Source organism: Haplochromis burtoni, unplaced genomic scaffold, assembly GCF_018398535.1.
Source record: "Haplochromis burtoni strain Fernald_Lab_line unplaced genomic scaffold, NCSU_Asbu1 Contig_29, whole genome shotgun sequence".
Classification (NCBI taxonomy): domain Eukaryota; kingdom Metazoa; phylum Chordata; class Actinopteri; order Cichliformes; family Cichlidae; genus Haplochromis; species Haplochromis burtoni.
In genome coordinates this window covers 3367424-3383208 of record NW_024582390.1, presented here as the reverse complement: position 1 = coordinate 3383208, position 15785 = coordinate 3367424, and the positions used below count along the sequence as shown (strand labels likewise).

At 43.7% G+C, this 15785-nt stretch overlaps 2 protein-coding genes across 2 annotated transcripts in view; both read right to left on the bottom strand.

The window, feature by feature from the left end:
- The window catches only part of LOC102296639 (glutamate decarboxylase 1), a 24398-nt gene extending 10300 nt beyond the window's left edge, over window positions 1-14098 (bottom strand). The window contains exons 1-5 of the mRNA XM_042219233.1: window positions 14014-14098; window positions 6311-6441; window positions 450-629; window positions 320-359; window positions 74-216 (exon numbers count right to left, since the gene is read on the bottom strand). Coding sequence (XP_042075167.1) covers window positions 74-216; window positions 320-359; window positions 450-629; window positions 6311-6441; window positions 14014-14098 — 579 coding nt within the window. The remainder of the gene's footprint in view (window positions 1-73; window positions 217-319; window positions 360-449; window positions 630-6310; window positions 6442-14013) is intronic.
- A 320-nt stretch (window positions 14099-14418) lies between these two features.
- LOC121814246 (glutamate decarboxylase 1-like) overlaps window positions 14419-15785 on the bottom strand; it is an 11358-nt gene continuing 9991 nt past the window's right edge. Inside the window, exon 6 of the mRNA XM_042219230.1 lies at window positions 14419-15718. Within this exon, the coding sequence (XP_042075164.1) occupies window positions 15624-15718 (95 nt within the window). The 3' untranslated portion in view covers window positions 14419-15623. The remainder of the gene's footprint in view (window positions 15719-15785) is intronic.

Sequence of the window (15785 nt, the reverse complement as noted above, 5' to 3'; positions counted from 1 at the left end):
AGTCTGTCCCGGCCATCTTTACCCGTCCACGTGATAAACTGATCTGAGATGAGTCTGTCCTGGTCATCTTTACCTGTCCACGTGATCTGATCGGTGTGACGGACTCACTCTGCTGAAGGATTTCAGGGATGACCTCGTCTTTGCTCAGCTCATTATCTGGCAGATGTTTCACCAGATGTTTTTTAGCTTTTGCTTTGTTGTTGCTTCGACTTGATGCTGCTGCACACAACGGGCAGATAAAAGGATTTGATCTGTCTTTGATTGATGGCTGAGGTGATTTTGTGAGGCAGCGTTGAGTGAGGGACACCTGTAGGTGTACCTGAGCCTGACGACTGACCCTGAAGGATGACAGGGTGCAGCTAATGGAAGGGTGGATGTTTTTAGATGTAGCGAGTGCTTTTTTCAGCTATCTGTCAGTACTGATTACTGTTTCAGCTGCCGCTCTTCACCTCCACCTTCTCCACCTGCTTTCTGATGAGAGATGAGAAGCGTCCTTCAAAAGGTGTGTGCTTTTCAAACAGTTTGATCCCTTTAGCCCCGCCTCTCCTCTCGTGCTGCTTCAGGGTGATGACGAGAAAATGAAGTGGAGTCTTTCTTGGCGCTGCGCTGATCTGTGCATTTGGGAGCCACTGTGGAGGAAATCAAAGGAGAAAACATCAGTGTTTCTGATTCATGTTACGGAGGAAAGTCGTCACGCTGAGCTTCTTCAGGTTGACTCAGTCACTCGCATCAAAGTGGAAGTGGCAGGCAGATGGTGAAAATAATAACTTTAAATCTGACGAAGCAGACATGAAGTCGTGGGAACAGCAGGCGAGCTTTTATCAGACATCACATCCGATCGTTCCCGATGCTTTAAAAATCCCTTTAATGAGAAAGTGTCACACTGAGGAGAAAGGGCACATTCATCACCAACGTAAACACAAAGAACTGTGCAGCGATGTCACAGGAAACATCTGAAATCTTAAAAAATAAAACAGGTGCATCAATTTAAGAAATGGATATAATTTTTATTATGGATTAAAAAAACTCGAGAAACATAAGCAGGACAAAATAGGGAATAAAACAAGCTGATGAAGACTGAAAACATCAGAGGGAGGGATGGCGAGGCACAGGTGAACTCAGTCAAGACGATAATCAGGGCAGGAACAGCACAAAGGGAGGAAGTACTCTTCAGAATAAAAGATTAAACTGATGCAGGGAAACAGAAACAATCCGAGCGTCATCACGCAGACGATCTGTTGATCTGAAGCCTCTGACGCTGTGTTACTAAGCTTTAAATGTTAGCTGCTGTACGACAAGACGCTGGGGATAAATAAAAAATCTGTGAGCTTGTCTTGTTTTGGGAGAAAAAAGGAAAGCAAAAGCGAAACAAAAAATGTTACATTAAAAAACAATAATAATTAAAATAAAATTAAAACAATAAAATCTGCTCATCAGATTAAATTAAAGCAGTAAAATCAGGGTCAAACTGTGTCATACACCAAGGAATAATACAAAAGGAAAGGCAGAGAAAAGAGACCTTAAAAAGAAGCAAACATTAAATCTGAGAGTGTGGAAATAATATTGTGTAAATATTGTGCGCCGACGTGAGTGAACCTTCTTCGGGTGGATTCGGGCACCGAGGGTTGGAGCTGTTATTCACAGGTCAGCACTAAAGCACTCTGGGGTGTTTGCACAGCAGACATTGCACAGCTGGTTGGTGTCACACGGTCACAGCTTACAGGAGGCCTGGGCACAGCACAACTGTCATTAAGGTCATTAGTTCAGTCACGCGTGCTTTTTCTGGGACTATTAGTCCGATTCTAACTGCAGTCAGCGGCTCACGGGCCAGCATCACTGAGAGACTGTGACGGGAGGAACGCTGTCCGCCTCACACCTGTGTCCTGTCAGGAAACCAGCCTGTGATGGTGGCGGCAACATGGACACTGACTGTGTGACGTTACTACAGCGGACAGACGTTTGGCATTCAGCAACCACGCTGAAGCTGAAAGGAAGACTGGATGGAGTTCTTCCAGCATTAACCTTTAACTACTAAGCTGTGGTCAGATGTTTGTTTCAGTCTGTTGGATTGCAGTAGGGACACACCAATCAGGTGGCTCGCGTCTGCCAGCTACAGGATGGAAAAGTGACCTTCCCCCAGTTTCAGATGCTTTGGAAACACGCGCTCACAGCGTCCTCTTACAGAAAGTGGCACCAAGGGCTCCCGATCAAGCTTCCACATGTGAGAAGCTGAGTGCGACACACACTTGATGCCAAAGGCTTCCTGGGTCACAGCACACAGCGGAGGGGCCAGATGTGGTCCTTTTCATTGGTGATCACTCTTCTGAAGAAGGCGATGGATGGAGAAATTTAAACCCAGCCTTCTGTCTCTGCAGATGCAGTGCAGGAGTCTTCAGGTGTTGCCTGAGGCGATGCTTCAGGTTTGTCGAGGAGGACACTTTCTTCACTTTCAACCACATTCAGACACACAGGACTTTAAACAAATGCCTTTTCTTGTCTCTGTTTTTATTACTAACACTTCTTTTTTTTTTAAAGTCCCGACCAAACGCCCGGTGTGCAGTTGTATCCGCACAGGTCACGTAAAGCTGGGCCAGCTGGAGCCCCTCACGCTGAGCTCCTCTTTGTGTTTGTGAAGTTTGTCTCTCTGAGACGGCGTGCCGTCTGCTTTAACCTCCTGCTGTCAATCATGTCATGCGAGTGGGTGTCTGTTTGACAAACCTTTTAGTCAATCTGACACAATACCAGAAATCTGTTCAGAGATTTACCCACGGTCGAGCTTTCGTCACACAATGATGTCAGTTTGTCTTACTGATGGAGTTCAGTAAGAACTGGGTCGCATGAAATGTATCTTCAGGCGAAAATAATAACCAGCAAACAGGACAGGAAGTGTGTCACTTAACAGGACATTGATCTTCGTAAATAAACTGGATTCATCTTCTAACCAGAGCTGAAACCTCGGGTAGATGGCAGGTTTGCTTTTATCTTGTAAGAGGAGGACGCGTGTGTAGTTTACACATACGTGCTGATGAGGCAGTGCAGGTTGGTAATGTGAACAGCAGAAAAAGAAACCACACAATAAGAAACGTACACGTGTTCAAAGGAACCCCCAAAGCCCTGCCCTCTGGTCAGGTAAGATAGGTGTGGCCGCTCAGGGTAGATTAAATCCTTGTAAGAGGCTGTGATCTCTGCATCTCTGAAAATTCATTGCAATAATAACGTGTGAGCCCACTGTGCAGCTATGCAGAAGTATGTGTCCCAGCTAACGCAGTAAACCAGTGAGTGAATGGCCTCGTGCTGTTGGCCACGTGCACACTTAGTGCACGGCTTGCCCCGCAGCACAGCTGTACCGGCCGAGTACAACTACACACAGAACTGATTATTGTCATTTTTTCTCATTAGGCTAAATGTCCCATAAAGGGACGGCTGTTGTTGAGCCCTCAGCAGAGTTAAGGGTCTGCACAGGCTTTTCTGTTTCCTGTGGATGGATAACATCGTTTGTGGTGCCAAAAGCCTTGAATGTGAAGCTGTGCCGGCAGCAGACAGCTTCATGTGTCCCTGCCCTCCCGCTCTCAGGCTCCATTAACGTCACTGCTGCCTTCCCGCCTCGTTTTATCTCTCGTATTCCTGTTGCACTGCGTTAATGCTAATTACTCCTTAATTGGAGCTTCTATCCAACTTTGGGCTTTCAGCCTGTCCTTGTTACATTTTAATACATTATTAAAATGCTGAACTTTAAAGCTTAAGTACCACAGGATCATTGTGTCAGTGTGAGTCACTCAGCTCAGGTTCTGCACCATCTCTCATGCATATAAAATAATGTGCAATCTGTTTTGGAGGCAGGGGAAGGTTCACTGTGGGTTTTTGGTGTTTCTAAACTCGGTAACGTCTCAGATGGTCACAAGTGTTTGTTTGGTGTGTTTCTGGTTAAGTGTAGGCAGGAAGTGATCTTTTGATAATTACGCATGCATATTCTGCAAGATGAATGTTTTTGTAGTGGTTTTGCAGTGGTGTTAAACAGCCTGGATCCACACAGGTGAGCTGGCTGACTGACTTTCACAGGCTCATATCACATGATCAGACTTATCAGGACTCACATTACTCCAGAGAATTTCTTACTGTCATCAGATGAAGACTCACCTTCAGGTTGAACTTGTCGATGAAGACTTTTTACGCCATCTTTCCAACACTAACATTTCTCTTCTTTGTGGAAAGTGAAGAAAAGCTGCTGGGACCTTTAATGAGAGTGCTGGAGAGACCTTTATGATCAGAGCTCTTGTTTAATGTCAGCATTGTCTCGAGGGTGTACTCACAGGTCCATCCATCCTCTTTCACAGGTCTGCAGTCAGTCGTGGTGGCGTAGTGTTCCAGTTTTTCCTGGGGTGTCCTGAGCCACTCCCAGGCCACAAGTAGGGTCTCCTCCCATGGTTGGGCACGGTTAACAATCCTCCAAAGGAAGGATCCTGATCGCCTCCTGTGGAGGAGCAGGAGCTCTGCTCAGAAACAGAGACTGATCTCCTTACAGCCAGCTGTACAGGAGGTAAGGCTACAGATGGCACGAATCGTGATCAAAGTCACTCATTAGCGTGTGGTGCTGTGGTATCGAGTGCACTTGTGAGACTGGAACAGTGTGTGTGTTCTGGATGACCCTGATCTACGTCGGAGTCCAATCATAAAACACCTCTGTGGTTCAGATCAGGTTCAGTCTGAAGAAGGCTTTCGACTCTGTAAACCATCAGATATTGTTGTCCAGATTGACTCGGTTTAATATCTCCAGTCAGGCTCTTCAGTGGTTTGCCTCATATCTCTCACACAGGAAACAGTGTGTGGTGTTGGACGGGGTTAAATCTCCATATTTAGACTGTGATACAGGGGTTCCTCAAGGATCTGTTCTTGGGCCCTTATTGTTCTCTCTTTTTATCAATAACTTACCTGAAGTCTGTCCAAATATATTTACTCAAATGTATGCAGATGATGCAGTTATATATACGCAAGCAAATAGTGTCCAGCAGGTGGCAAAAGATCTTACAGCTGCTTTAGCATTAATGCATAGCTGGCTGGAGGACTCATGCCTAATGTTGAACACCTCAAAAACTGTCGGTATGTATTTTTCAAAACGCCCCTTAAACTTGAAGCAGTCAAACATATTCCTGGATGGAGTAGAGCTTGAATTAGCTCCAGAATTTAAATATCTTGGGGTCATTCTAGACCCAACATTATCCTTCAAGAGTCACATAAATAAAGTGTCCCAGGTACTTAAATTTAATAATCGAAATTTTAATCATATACGTAATAATTTAAATATGAATGTTGCAAAAACTTATTTTTACTCAATGATCATCTCTCATATGGACTATTGTTTGACGTCCTGGTCACTTGCTTGTCCAACAACACTTAAAACTATTGAAAACATTTATAAAAGAAGTTTAAAACTACTTGACAAAAAACCGACTTCCCACCACCACTGTCATGTGTTAAAAAAACATAAATTACTGAACTTCAATAACTTAGTGAAACTTAAAAGAGTGAGTTTAATATATAAAGTCTTACACTCCCTTGCTCCACCACCACTAAAGCAGTTCATTAGGCATAAAGAAAGCTCAGACAGGACCACTCGAGCTACAATCCGAGGAGACTTGTTTATACCCCACAGACGGACAGCATTTGGGCAGAACGTCCTTTCTGTCCAGGGTGGCCATCTGTGGAACAGTCTTCCTCAACCCATTAGAGAATGCTCGACATTCAATTTGTTTAAGGCAAAGGTTAAAAACTGGTTATGGACAAATCAAGTGTGTGATCATGTATAAGTTGTATAGTTTTAATGTTTTATTTGGGAACAGAATGGTGTGTATGTGTAAGTTTGGTGATGGAGTTTTTATTATGAATGAATGATGAATTTTTATGAATTATTATGTCTATTTTTTATGCTTAAGGACAACAGATGGAAATTAGCCTTTGGCTATAATCTGGTATGTTTACATTCATGTAATTTTTTTTTGCATTTATGTTCATTAACATGCACTGTCCTAAATAAATAAATAAATAAGTCCCTCCCTCCAGGCATCACCCAAAAAAAGTTTCCCAGGAGAAGCTCTTCCAGGATCCCACTAAAGACCTGAGTATGTAAACCAATCAGGGAGGTGTGGTTGTGACAGGACAATGACAATTTTCTAACTCAGGTGTCTTAGCTGAAGAACTACGGGGTGATTTACAGAAATCCCCTGTCATTCAAATTGGTCCTTCGAGCTCAGCGATGGAAACAACAGACACGTCTCTGTGACTCCAATCCAAGGTCTGACTGCTGTATCCTGACGTCGTGGGAAGCCAGCACCGAAGTCTGTCGACAGCCCTCTCTAGGTAGAGGTGAAAGACCTGGGACGTGAAATTCGGGTCCAGGCCGGTGAGCTATTTCTGGTCCACGACCTTGGGATCCAGCCAGACGACCTGAACAACCAGCAAAAGACGACTGAGGGTGAGAAAACACTGTTTGGTCTTAAACCACCGGAAGGGTTTAGTGAAATGCGCAAAATAGGTTGGAAGTAGCAGCAATTACTTAGTGAAACACGTGAAATAGGTTGAGTTCGCCGAAAGGAACTAAGTTTAGGCTGGGTTTAGAGGTAGCCGCAATTACTTAGTGATAAATTATGTTTAGACTGGTTTCAGAAGTAGCCGAAAGTTGTCCTGATTGGCCCTCTGTCTGCCCCCTCCTGTGGGCCTGATTAAGAGACCCAACCAGGGACACCACAGCTCCCAGGATCACAGGGAAAACCTGCTCCTGTTGCTAATGCTTACTGTGCAATCAGAGCTTTCATGCTTCTTTTCTATCATCGTGTTCAAGCGCCTGAAGACAGAATAATAAGTCCAGGCTGTGGGAGGATGGATGAGCTTTGAAACAACATGAAATGTATTTTTCTCTTTAATTTCCCCAAAGCTGTGACGTTGAAAGCACTGCTCTCTGACTGTGAGCGTTAATGACTGAACCAGAACATGCTGCTGTGCTGAGCGGTGAAGTGGACCTCAGGCAGGCTCTGGAGTCTTTGTTTCATCACTTTCTCTCCTGTAATTTCATCCTTGTCTTCTGCTCAGTTTTTAATGGATGACGTTTTTAATCACCTGCTGTAACGGCGTGTAACGCCATCATTAGGCACTACAAAGACTCAGGGCAGCGACAGGTCAGTGTGCTGCTGGATAGAAACCCAGACAGTAATGAGGGTGCAGGAGATAAAACAAGGAGATTCATTTGTTTGGCTGTCCGTCATCTGTCCCACGTTCTGTCTCTGACTGGATATTAGTTTATAATCCATTTAGCTTCTCTTCAGTGACGGGCCAGGTCTGTTTCTGCTGAAGCTTCATAGCAGGGTGACAGGCTGAAATGCAAACCGGCCGGCAGGATAACAACAATCAAACCTTTTACTCACGCTCACAGAATGTCAGAACAACAAAGACGAGTCTATTCCATTTGATTTCTTTCCATTTTATTTATAATGGCCCAAATCACATCAATACCCACGTCAGGTGCTTTATATAGTAGAGGAAGAACTCAACCCCAACATTCAGGCGAGCCCTGTGATCCAGCACTCTGATTGGCTGTGGACTGTGTGAGGCAGCAGTGATTCCCTTCAGGCAGTTTTCTGAAGGCTGAACACGCACAGGTGAGTGTCAGCGTGGAAGGCTAATCTCGCTCTGTTCTGAAGTTTCGTAGCTGCGAGGCTTCTGCTCTTCTCTGGGTTATCGAGTCTTTCTGCCATCGCTCTAAATCTGGACCACATCCCACAATAACGGTTGCCCACCTGGTGATGCGTAAGCAGCTTGATGACCTGAGGACCGAAACTCATCCACATGCATCCCTCAGACCTGTTTCTGACTCTGGATGTGGTTCACAGGACAAAAAACGTGTCATGCTCACATTCAGGACAGGTGTGCATGTGCTCAATAATCCTGATACCTATGGCAGGGACAGCGGAGGAGCTGCACGCCCGTGTGGGTGGCTAAATGCTGCGGCGGGGATATGGCTCCTCTGGAAAGCAGGATGATGTCAGAATGGTTTTAAAGGACATCTTGTTCTAATTATCTCACTGCAGGTAAAGTGCACCATTATGTGGATGGCACTTTGGAGCATTTCAAATCTGCAATAAAAATCTATAAAAACAGACACAACAAATCGATATCTGCCCCATCCTTACGTTATGGTTTCTGGAAGGCTGCGTGTGGGTGGGACGCTGACAAGCTTCTGCTGCACAGGGTCGGGAGAAAGAAGAAGAAAAGGAGGTGCGAAAGGAGCTGTGAGGAGGAGGAGGAGGTGTGATGAGCTGCAGATAATAGACTGTTTGACATTTGGATGGACTCTCAGTGCAGAAACTCCCAGCAGGTAAATAACGCCTGTTCTCATTATCCTGAACACGCTCTTCAAAGCTCCCGCGAGCTCAGCCTCCCCGGACTTCTTATTTCATCAGGTGGAGCCGGTCTGGTTCGTGCCACCAGTGTCTGCTGGTACACATTTAACGCTGATTTAGTGAGCTCATTTCCAGCTTTTATTCTGGAATTGTCTTGGAGTAAAGGCCTTGGAGTGAGCGTCACGTCCTCCCTGAGGATGTGTCGGGTTTAGCCTACAGGAAAACACCGTCTCTGCAGTGCAGACTGACTCTATTGTCCTGGGTTATGTTATGATTCAGTGTCAGCTGCACTCCCGTCCAGAGGGCCGCAGTAAAGCCCCCAAAGCCTTTTGGTAACTGCCAAAGCGGAGCATCGATATTTTGTTTCTGCCCCCCACCGAACTGTGTTATATACATATGAAGTGTTTTGATTTATAGCCTGAAGCACATTGAAACTACAGAAGCTGAGCCTTTGACACAGGCACATTTCAAAATAAAAGATGAAAGGTGTGTTTTATTGTCTAACACAGCGGTCTCCAACCTCCTTTTTTGCGCCACGGACCGGTTTATGCCCGGCAATATTTTCACGGACCGGCCTTTAAGGTGTCGCGGATAAATACAACAAAATAAAACTAGTACCGGTACCGAAAAAAGAAGATTTATTCATAACACACGTGAAAAGACCCAGGAAAACCGAGTTATCGATAAAAACGATAACAAAGTAACACTGAAAACCCTGAAAACCATACATTTCACACCTGAGCCTCAACGACTCACGGACCGGTACCGGTCCGAGGCCCGGGGGTTGGGGACCGCTGATGTAAATCACAGGGTCATTGAAATGTGTTAATAATTTACAGATGATGATTCATCACATAAGTCGTGACCCCTGCTCTCCCCCGCATCATCTGCCTTTAAAAGGTTAAAAGTATCGGCTCTGTATTGGCTTCAAAATTAGGCTTTCATCAATAAGACCTGAACTGACACCATGAAGTCCTCAGAGACCAGGTGAGCAGCAGGCCCACTCTCACCTGGACGGCAGGCTTCATGCGGATCGATCCAAATGTCGATAGTAAGGATACCAACACTAGTATTGGTATCGGATCAATACTTTGCTTTTATCATTCAAGTCCAGTATTGGTATCGGATCAATACTTTGCTTTTATCATTCAAGTCCAATACCCATATGGAAAAGAAATAGAAAAAACTTATAAAAGATGTGGCCTACTTCATATCGTGAACTTAGAAGGCTGATATGATTCACTCATGAAAGTGGCCACTTTCATATATTGTTTTAGGAAGTATCCAAAACATACCAAAACCCCGTTTCAAAACACATGACGAGCTGAAAGGTGTGTTTTGTTGTGATAATTATTGTGGAAAGCAACAATCACAGTGACATAGTGGTGATTAAAAGGTGTTCAGAGATTTCACCTCGTGAGTCACAGCACACCACCCTTTCCCCAGTTAGCTGCCTGATTGCCTTGCAGTGTGGCACAGCACTACTGTGAATGAGGGAAAGTGTTAATGTTGAATTGTCCAGGCAAGTATATTCATGTCAAATGAAAAGATATACGTGTGCAGACAGCATCAATTAACACACAGCTTCAGGTTTTTTATTTCTATGTGATAATTCTTCATAATTAAAGAATAAGAACAAGTTGCCTGATGTCCTGTAATCATTATGAAGCTATAATTTGAACACAGTCCGTTTTTGTACAGAGCATCGGATCAGTATCATCGATATCACCCTGAATTTTACTTGGAATTGGATGGGAAAGGAAGTCAGTGGTATCACACATCACTACTTCACGCCTTCAGCGACGTCTGTCTTTACATGAAAGCAGACTTGGTAAAGGACAAAGTGCTTGTTCAGGACTTCAGGCTGATCTGTGGTTGCATCACGTGATCGGGCGCGAGGAGAGGAGCTCTTCTCAGACTCATTTTGTGGTTTTTAGGACTTCTGTAGGTCACAGAAAAGAAACTCCCATCCAAACTAAATGTAAATACATGAGTCGTACTCTGTGTTTAATATGAAAGCGACCTCGGGCGTATCAGCACGTCGCTCGCTGATCTCCTGCAGGTCACCAGTCGAGCTGCAGAATGATCACACTGACGCTGAGTTTAAACACACAGATTAAAAACGATCAGAGAAAACATGCAAGTGTTTGACTGAGAAAACAAACGAGTTCGTTCTGTTTATGTCCAAACAAAGAAAGCTCGAGGCACCGATCAGATCCTCCTTTGATCTGCGGGAACCTTTCGTTTGACTGGTGTGTATTTTATAGCGTCTGCAGCACTCGATGTCTCCGTGGGGCTTCTTTGATCAGGCCACCCTTCAAACACACATTTACAATCTTTGGTACCGTCACTGTGATCATTTAAAAAACTCGCTTACACTTCAGGAAGTTATTTGGAGTGTGTGGGGAAAGATGGCTAACGCTGCCAGTCAGCGGCGTTGAAATAACCTGAAGAACACTCACCTGAGGACAAACCTGTGACATCACAGCCTGTCCTGATCAGCAACACGACAGGCTAACAAATCCTTGTTGTTTGTTACGGAGCTCAAAGTCGTTATCAGAGAGTCTGTATATCTGTATATACACAGAGCGGAGACGCCGCAGCTGAGAAGCTAATAATGACACACAGGAAGTCAAAGTAAAAGCGAGGTACTACAAAATAAAACAGCAGAAGAACACAGAGACAAAGCCTCCACAAGATATAAGGGGACGCTGAGGGGCGTAGATTAGAGTAAAGCTCAGACTCTAATATGAATAAGTCCACAAAGTTTGATTTAAACTTCACAAAACTCTGAATTTGAGGTTTCATACGAGTGTTTCAGGGACTGCGTGAGATCAATCCCTGGACTTCCTGGACCTATCCCGCACTCACATACTGAACAGCAGCAGTGCTGGGAGAGCTCCAGAGCTGCAGCAGGAGACCACCTTGAAGGAGAGATGAGCTGACTTTAAATAATGTCTTTGCTGTTTGACTTTAGAAGTTTGTTTTGGACATACAGGAAAAAGTGCTGCAAACAAAGAAAGCTTTCAGAAATATAAATTATTGCTTATGGGCCCCAAATGTATTCTGCAGCAGGACAACGAGCACTCAGGCAAAGTCATTAAAAACTATCTTCATCGTGAAGAGGTACTGGAAGTGATGGTACGGCCCCCACAGAGCCCTGGTCTCAACAAGTGTGTCTGGGGTTACATGAAGAAACAGAAGGATGTGAGGAAGCCTACATCCACAGAAGGTCTGTGGTTATCTCTCCAGGATGGAATGACCTACCAGCCCAGTCAACAATGGTGTGCAAGTGTACCTAGAAGAAGCCAAAGGGTAGTCGAAGGTGGTGCCATTAAAGTCACACATGTGGACTTTTTTCCTCCGTTACACCAAAGTAAGGTGTCTGTGGATAAAGAAACTTTTTTTCCTCGTGCAGACTTCCTGTTTGCAGACTTGTACACTTGCAGTGAAAACTCTGACGGTAACACCATGGCGTGCTGACCTCACGCTGTAACGGTGATTGTCAGGAGGCGTTGCCGTGCAGCAGCTGTGTTTAAGACAGACAGTGATTTGAATGTGAGGCGGTGGGGGGGTCAGATGAGCCTGCTCTGATATGAGTTACAAGCAGTGACAGTGACTTACACTGAGCTGCCACTGCAGCGAGGCACAGGCTTCACAGAAGATTGCGTTCCCCTCGCCCCCTGCTCATGGGGTTTCCTGTGCTAGCCGCACATCCTGATCTGCTTTGGCATTTCTTTTCTTCTCTCGTGTTCTTTTCACAGCATCGGCTAGAACAAACGTAAGAGTACCAAGTAATCTGTGAGCGCGCTCAGTGGGACTTTTTCACCCCAGCACTGAGTCAGAACGGCCTCCTAATGCACACCTGTGGACTCTGGATGGATAATGTTGAACTAATTAATAATGATGATCCACCCTGTAGATTTATCGACTTTGTTTCTGTGCACTGTCACAGTGCCGATGCTTCGTGTGCATGCAGCTGTCTGTACAGGCCTTCCTGATCATGCATGCTGAGCGTCTGAAGGCCTAACACAGTGTACATGCAGTGCAGTCCAAGCCCAGCAGTTAGTTTAGCTGCACCGTACTTGGATCCATATTTGGCCAGTGAGATGAAGAGGGAGCGTCACCGTCCTGCAGGCCAGACCATGATAGCGACTCCTGTTTGGAGTCAGCAGGAGCATCTGGTTCTTTTTAATGTCTGTGAATATTAAGCGGTGATTTATTCATCTCTGTGGAAATGTTTATCTGGAGCTGTGGACTCCACATGCTGAGGTTTCACTGTGCTGTGTCTCCTTTAATCACTCCTGAAAAACATGAAAAACAATTTTTAGCATGAACATTTTATGATAAGAAAGAAACCCTGAAACTCTCCATCAGCTGTTTTTAGCCTTCACTGAGTGTTTACTCATCATAATGTGCTTAACATGACCGCTGTGCTTTCATACACGTGAGCTCTCAGCCACTGCCTGCAGTAATACATGTTGGTCAAACAGCACAGAGATAAAAACACACTGATTGTTAGGTTGTATTCACAAAGCGTTGGCAGCTGCTCTGATATCAAAGTCAAACTGAACAAAGTCAAACATGTTTACTGACTGCAGGTGTGATTCTCAACTGGCTTCACCACTTTAATCACGCTCTAGATCTTGTGTTAACATATGGCATAGAAACTGAACATTTAACAGATGCACACTGTAACTCACAGCATCTTCAACATGTGTAGACCCATGGCAACATGAAGGGGAAAAACATAAACAAGTCAGATTCGTTCATGCAGACGAGGCTCACTCATTCTGATTATGTAAGACCAGGATGTGATTGTCAGTCTATTAGTGTCAGTCAATATCTGCCAGGGGTAATTAGGGTTGATAGAGTAATTAATAAAGGTAAATTGGTGTGTAAGCAACCTCCACCCGTGGGTTCAACTCCTCCACAGGGGTGTTGTTAGCAACACAAAAGGTGAGGGTACTTTTTGAAAGCCACATGATGGACTGATGTCTCAACCAATGAGAGGGAAGAAGACTTTGAAAAGCATTAGTCTACTATAAACCTTCACATCTATTACCCTCTAAAAGCTCCACTAATATCTAGATAATCTGTTGTGAAGGATGAGCTCTGCTCAGAAATGATGACAGATCGGTTATAAACTTAAAAAAAAAAAGAAAATTGCCGTCATTTATTGTGCTGAAGGAGAATAACTAAGCTGACCAACGAGGCAAAGGGATTTTTCAGTTTGGCAACCCATAATTTGTTCTTAACAATGGACTGATCTATAAGACATTAATGAACAATTAAGTTATGTCAACAGCCATTTTTTTACAACCCTCTGTCGGCTTTTTTATGTAGCTTAATCACAAGCAAAGTCCAATTTTCATCTGGAGTGCAAGCAGTGTGATTCACAGATGACTTGTCCATGCTGCCAACCCTCCTCGTCTGTTTAGTATATAAGTGGTTTTAGCTGATAGATGCATGTATTGCCATTTAACAGTGAGATTGTAATGTAATGTAAAAGCACTTTTTCTTTTTAAAGATCATTTAATTTCTAATAGGAGACAGGAAACAAGGTCCATGGCTAAAATCAAACCAGGCATCTGACGCTTCTGCGATTTCTACATAAGCTGACCTTTGACGTTCAGGTGGATGATGTCTACCTGAAGTTCAAAAATCACCAGCACATGTAGTTTTATCACAAGCTTTGTCGTTTTCATGTCGATAGCACTTTTATGAGAATGTTTTATTGTATTCTCAGCTCGTTCGGGTCACTAAACCTAAAAAAACAAAAAAAACAATAAGAGACTTTAAGGTATCATTACACTGTGACCCCGAATGACCTCCCGGCTGATCCTAGCCTCCCTCTATCAAAGGAGTTTAACTTGTTTATGTCTCTGTATTCCAACATGCAGGAAAAATAGACTGGAAAAAGTCATTTCATACTGTAAGTCTTCTGAGTAACTCACTATGATCTCATTGTTATTGTTGCTTTTTTGAATATTTAATACCCGTTTGATGTTTTGGGGGTTTTTTTTAGAATAAATTCCCCCTTAGGAATAATAAAGGTGTCCTTTTTCTCCTATATAAATAAATGATATTTGACTACAGATCAAACAGGTGCACTGACATGTATCCATTAACGTTGACTGTATTGAAGATGTCAGTAAATATAAATATCTGGAATGGGACTGAGAAATTTGTAATGTTTGCTTTATAAAAATTTGTTTTCTTGCATAACTTCATTTGTGGACAGAAATCTAACCGTGCTCTATATGAACATATTCACTAAGCTTGGTAACATTTTCAGTGTGACACTGATTTGTGAGTCCTGTTTGATGGGGTGCTCAGTGATACAACTCGCCCTGTTACAGTGGTACAATGTACAATACTGATTTGATCAGACATCCCTCAGACCTTCCAGCTCTGATAAACAAACCTGCAATGTTTAAGTATTTCCACCTGTTATTTTATTCATCGGCTAGATTTTGCAGAAATTACCAACAAAACTAATCGCTCATCTTTTTTATTTTACACTGATGCATGCAAATGCAGCACTATTGCTATGTATGTTTTGTTCCTTCCCCTTTGAACGCATTAGGTGGCAAAACACCACTCATTCTTCTCAGTCTATAAAGTATGACGTAATGCAGTCCAACATGTCCACAGACTACAGCCCTGACTGCGCCCACCTGCACAGTCTTCTCTGACAAAGAGTCATTTAAAACTCACATTCAGGATTGATTGCACTACAGCAAAACTGAGCAGAGCCCCAATAATGGCTGCTGTACCGATCCTGTGAAGGGAAAAGACTCATTTTTCTCTCCCGGCATTGTTATGTCACAGGAACCAGCAGCACATGGAACAAAGACAACATGTAAACTGTGAATGCAAATCAATATGCAATTTAGTTTGCCTGCAGGGCTGAATTATGTGACCACAGCCTAAGCGCAGGACAACATCGACAATACTGCCAGTGAGTAGCCATCTGAATGTCTTCTTTTGTGCTCTTTATTTTCTTGCTTGACTGACAATCTATTAGAGCATGCTGGGCATTCCTCTGCCAAACACAGTAATTACTGTATGTCCCTTGAAGTATTCCTCTTACTGGGAGCCTCTCTCTTCATGGGCCATTAAAAACAGTGAGTACAAAAAAAGAGCGTTAAAATAGGCTGAATCTAATGAACCTAATAACTTCAAAAACATCACATTTTTATTGCGCTGATCCCGGCTGTATTGCAGTACTCACATATTAGTGTTGGCTGTAGATGTAAGCCACTCTCCTGCCAACCCCACAATATCTAATCCGGTGGAGAGCTGGTTAAAGAACCTGGGGTGACCTGCGATTGATGAAGATGCAATAAAGATAATCAGAAAACACTTTATTATCTAAGAATTTGTGTGAGT